The sequence below is a fragment of the Limulus polyphemus genome, unplaced genomic scaffold, assembly GCF_000517525.1.
Source record: "Limulus polyphemus unplaced genomic scaffold, Limulus_polyphemus-2.1.2 Scaffold624, whole genome shotgun sequence".
NCBI classification, from domain to species: Eukaryota; Metazoa; Arthropoda; class Merostomata; order Xiphosura; family Limulidae; genus Limulus; species Limulus polyphemus.
The window spans coordinates 241,999-247,998 of NW_013666234.1; the positions used below are offsets into that span (position 1 = coordinate 241,999).

Here is a 6,000-nt window from a genome sequence, read left to right on the forward strand (position 1 = left end):
TTACTCTTCAATTGAGAGATGAAAGACTTAACCTTAGCATCAGTTGGATAAGTGGCAGTTTCCTTGTCATCCATATGATTGGTGTTGAATTTTTCCAAAGCTGCTATAGGTGTAATTGCGAAGCATGATTCAGAAACTATGTTTAGCAAAGTGCTTCTAAAGGGATTCTGAATGCCCCTGTGAACAATCTGAATTGACCCGTGCTTCTTGTACTGTGCTTCTAAGGCAATAACATGTTGACAAATTTCAGTCTATGATGGGAGGTACAACATACTGGCATACTTCTGTGCCAGGTAGGTTATTAGTTGAGCTGGAATCTAAACCAAAATAATCACAAATACCAATAGTGTCAGTGGATTCGATAGGAGAAACAGGAGCAGCACTTACATCAAGATCATCCTGAACTTCATCAGCATCACTTGAAACTGGAGATTCAATTGCACCATCATCAGTATCATCCTGATATTCATTAACATTACTACAATTCTGAAATTCAATCTGATTTTGAAAATCATTACTTTTTCCTACTCCTCTTGTTTGTAGTGCAATCAGTGCTACACTTGCAATAGGTTGCTTACTCCGACATTTAATGTAACTTTATATTTGGTGACAAACCGTCACAAGAACATCCACAGTGATTACATTTTATGCATGAAACACATTTAGGATGCTTGCATTTACAAGTTAACTTCCCCACAAGAAACACTTTATATCGAGACTTTAGTGCCTTTATCTGGGCAGTGGGGGCCTGTTGCCAGTCTGCCTAGTGTTTCAAATGTACCCTTTGTGACCGATCAAAATGCTCACAAATTTTCATAACAGTACAATAAATGCTGCAATGGGATGGGGGTTTTTTGTCACCTGAAAAACCTCCCCTTGGTTCATGATGTGCATGTTAAAAGTTAAATAAAATTTAGACTTGTAATCATTTGTTTTATATGTCAGTAGAAGCAACAAAATATTTTAATGGTTATTTGATGTAGTGAAAAGTATTATATTAGGTGGTGTTCAGTTACAGTTTATGATTGTTTATGTTAAATAAAAAAGCATAAATCAAGAGTATAATGGTAGTAAACATAAATTGATGAGGAATAATTATTATTATAATCACCTTAAGTAGTTTAAATACTAGTTTTAAATCAACAAGGAGTTCAAAACAATTAATGTAAATTGTTATTTGTCTGCATTATTATAGGAAACCATGTTTTTGGTCTTTTACATTCCCAAACTTTTACATATATACACACAAGTCTGTATACATGAAATAGAATAGAATAACTATATCTTATAAGCATCTTAAGAACTTGTAAAATAAAACATTCTGTTAAAATATTTTTATTAAGGAAATATATTTTATGGTTAGGAACATTTTTATGTGAATAAACTAGCATTGTCAAATCATTTTAAATATTTTACTCTTTAGGAAGTAAAACTTAATATAGATCCAATTCATTGTAATAGGCAATAAATTACTAATATTGATATATACTGTTAGATTATAAATACTAGTACAGATCCTAATGGATTCCTCTATATTGTTCAGTTGACCTAATGGATTATTTAATTTGGATTCCTCTGTATTGTTCATGTGACCCTTTTTACTAACTTATAAGGAAATGCAATTAAGTGTTTGTCAATTCATAGGATTATTGGAAAAGCCAATCTTTCTATGAGCTTTACTTGTCACTTTTATGGATTTTGATGTATTAAAAAGGTCTTGCTTTGCTGCTTTTTGTCCTTGAATTTGATTTTTTGCCATTTTGAACTCCACCAAGTAGATTAAAAATAGATAACAAGCAAGAAAAATAATAGTGGCTGATAATTTTAAACCTCAGATAATAAGTAAGGAAAATAGGTATAATTTCAGTCATGTACCTATGTAACTTACAGATACAAGATACTCAATGCAAAATGATGAATAGGTATTTCTAAATAAATGGAAGATGTCAATTCTGTCATGCTGTGAGTGGTTTTTAGCTTCAGACACAAGGTTTTGATTCAGTCATTCCCTGTTTGGTTTCAGACAAAAGGTACTATTAAACAAACACAAGGTGTTGATTCAGTCATTATCTGTGTAGTTTTTCAGAAAAAAGGTACTATTAAACAAATACAAGGTGTTGTTTCAATCATTCTCTGTTTGGTTTTCAGACAAAGGGTACTATCAAACAAACACAAGGTGTTAATTCAGTCATTTTATTTGTGTTTTTTCATACTTAAGACATTTGTAAATATACATCATTTACCCCACTTTCGTTGCAATGATATGGCAATATGAAAACACTTGTCTTCATTTGTACAGTTTTTATATATGCTATATTTTATTTATCAGTAATGTCTCATCCAAATATTTGAAGATACAACAAATGTAACTTGAAGAAACATTTTTAATTCTTTGCTTCCTATGATTTTCATTACTAGATAAAATGTACCAGACCAGTCCAAATCATAATTCATTTCTACTGAATCATAACAAAGAAACAGAAAACTAAATTCTATTTTGAGACTGTTATGGACTGATTAGCTGTCACACTCAGGAGGTTTCATACAGAAACAGTTTCTGATACATATATATATATAATATCTGTGTGTGTGTTAAAAAGAACATTTTTACTTCTTGCTGGAAGATTGTGCCTTTCTGTATTTATCTATAGTCACATCTGTGTAAATCAGTAACCTAAATATAATTTTAAACATTCTTCAGATATATTTGATTTTGTCATTTACTAACAGTATTTTTTACTCCTTTTTTTTTCAGAGCCAACAATTTCCAAGATCCAAAATGTTTGCATCCCAAGATTAGGCTTTATAATATCTTTGGTTGTCACTGGTCTAGTAGCTCTAGTAGCTGTAGCCATATCTATTTCTTGTTGGCTAATGGCTTATAGAAAAACTTCAAAGCCCCCTAATGGACCTTTACCTCATCCATTAGACTTTCCTAACCCATTACACACATCTTCAGAACCAATAGTGGCTGAACCCACTCCAGATTACTTCCCTACGCCCTGTCATGGTTTTTAAAGGTAAACAATTTTTAAAAAATTGTGAAAGCTTGTCAGAAAACTGGACTTTTTGTAATGGATATATAAGACCAGAAAGTAGTAGTAATATCTGTCATTTTGCATGGCTCTGTAAAACATATAACTGTTTCACTTTTCCTGTTCATTCCTTAGTGTTCTGAGATAGATGATATTATCAGCTTGAATAATATAAGGAAACCTTTTTAACTTATTCAGTCAGTTACCATATATATTTCAAAGTCCTGGACTTGGTGCTAAATCCTAAAAGTCTAGGAGTTGGGCTGACTCCTGTGTGTGTGTGTGTATGTATGTGTGTCACATTGTGGGTTATTGTTTACAATAAATGGGGCTCTGGATACAGGTGGAGGTTAGGTAAGTGGTTGGATTACTAATAGCCAATAGCTTTCTTTTCTCAATGTTTCCCAGTAATGCATATAGAGGTGTAGCTATGCCCCATGTTGTGCCAAAGTTAACGAGTCTTACTGTGTACCCTTACCAACTGGGCACATATTATCTTGGGTCTAAAGAAAACAAAGCTATTGGTAGTTATGTCAAATACTCTTGTCTTGTTTGAGATAAACATAATTGTTTCTTGTATTATGACAAGAAAACTCTGCTTATTAAGAAGATAAAAATGATGAAATTTGCTTTTTTTAAGGGTGCTGTTCAAATGCAATTTAACTCAGTGGCCCAGTTGTTATTGTGCAACAATTTGGGAGATTCATCAAAGATATGTTTGGTTAGAGTAGTATTGTGGTTTCTCATAATTTTTTTGTTCTGTTTTTTTTTTTTTGTAGGGAGAAGGGCACTGTATTGATTTAGGATCATAATTGCATATTCAACTTATCACTGGAGTGAAATTACATTTGATGGCAAATATTTTGTGGCAATACTTAATATTTTGTATTTGGTAATTAAAATCTACCATTCTTTGTATTGTTTAAGTTTATTTACTGTTTGCTTCTGTTATTTATAGTCAACATGGTAGACTGGCTTCTGCCACAAAATTGAATTTGATATTGGATATAGGCATAAAAAAGAAATATTTCATCATTTCTAGTGTGATAAACATTGCATTTATTACAATTTTCCTAGTTTAGTATAAGTATTATTACCAGTTTCCTAGTTTAATATAAGTATTATTAGGTCTTATGTCTGAGTATTTTTTTTTAAATGTCCAAGAGAAAGTTCACTATTGTGAGTAAAATATTTTATACTTTCTAATAGTTTTCTTTAATCTTTGAAGTCTCAGAACATTTTGGAGAATTAAGAAAAACAATCTGAGAGCACACAATCCTCAGTAAATATAATAATTTAGTTTCTTCATTCTTTACAGCTTTTTGAGCAGGCTGTGTATAAACACTGTTAAGCATTATAAAATAAAATTGTATGAAAAGTATTACATTGTTTGTTAAAATTAGGGCATTAACTTAAAATCTGAAATGCTTGGAATGAAATTGAGCTTTCTCTTAACTACTTCCAGAAATAATTTTATATAAATACAAGAAAGATTCATTTTAGACTGGTCTAAAATTATGTTATTGCTTTAAGTATATTTTGGCATGTGTTACAAAAAAGAAATAGTAATTGATCAATAGTATTACAGGAAGAAATACATCCATTTTTTAAACTTTTGTATTAATTTTTTATCAGTATTATACATTGTATATCAGCTGGCTTTTGTTCTAAGTGATTTGTGTTGGTTTTTCAATAAAGCACTTTTTTATCTATTTTGAAGAGTTTTTATGCACATTTTATACTATACAGCATTCAAATGACTATACTGTTATGAGATAAGAAATCATTTTAAATGTCATTTGTGTATTTAAGTCTTAATAAGACTATTGTAAATCTTCTAAAAGTGAGGCCACTCTGGTTATTTGTAGTTTGGAAATGATACCATAATTATATGCAGGAACATAGCTGGGGCCTTAACCATGTGTCAACATACAGAGCAGAAGTCATTAAGGGCCTCATGCCAAATCTCAGAATGCTGCAGATAGTTTTATGATGAAATTAAATGGTGAAATTCATCACTCCTTAAACAAAAAAATGAAATGGATTTGTAACTCTCTGCATTTTTGCATAAAAGGAGTTACGATAGTTGTGTGGGATGGTGTACCACAGGTAAAACTTTACATTCTGTTAAAATATATCTATAAATATGTATTTATATATCTGATTGTTAAGTCATGAATCCACATAATGTTAACTACTAATTCTGCTGGATGATTTGTTAAACCACCAAAGAAATTTAGAGACTTACATTTTACCTTTACTTTCCATAGTCTCGTTTAATAAATACTTGAAAAAAACATAATTTAGGAGCATAATCTTGTACATCCACTGAACAGTTGGCATTTTAAGAAATTACACTTTTGGGGACTGAAACAAAAATGTCTTTTTTCTTTTTTCATTATTTAGTACTTGCAGAAAAGCATAGAATTAATACCCACCCACACTATCACAATGTTCTTTGACAAGTCTATGATTTAGACCAAGCACTTGATACCTTTATAATTTGGACATTTCACTTACATTTGCTTAGAAATAATCATCTTTTCTTGTTGGTTACTGCATGAAATTATTAATAACTGTTAAAAGTTATAATAAAATGATTAATATAAAGAAAATTATATCAAAGAAAAATAAATTACCAGTAATCAATAATGACATTTAATCATGCAAATGTTATTCAGTGAATAATCTGTTAATAAATACATATATAATTGTGAGTAAAGTAATGTTACTCATCAATCTCATGTAAACAGAAACTATACATTTTATATGTTTGTATTTCACATTATATATATATATATTGTGGTATTCCTAGCAACCTTAACCCTTTTTGTGTGAATTGAACCAATTTTCAGTCTGTGTGTTGATCATTGAAATGAATACACCAGCTTCTGATGTGCATTTTAGAATATATATATATTCTAAAACTATATTAAACTCGTTTATGAAGGTTGTCTCATTAGTT

At 30.3% G+C, this 6,000-nt stretch overlaps 1 protein-coding gene across 1 annotated transcript in view; it reads left to right on the plus strand.

The window, feature by feature from the left end:
* The window catches only part of LOC106459538 (fibrillin-1-like), a 122,045-nt gene extending 117,335 nt beyond the window's left edge, over window positions 1-4,710 (plus strand). Inside the window, exon 91 of the mRNA XM_022386048.1 lies at window positions 2,756-4,710. Within this exon, the coding sequence (XP_022241756.1) occupies window positions 2,756-3,018 (263 nt within the window). The 3' untranslated portion in view covers window positions 3,019-4,710. The remainder of the gene's footprint in view (window positions 1-2,755) is intronic.
* Window positions 4,711-6,000: the final 1,290 nt, after the last annotated feature.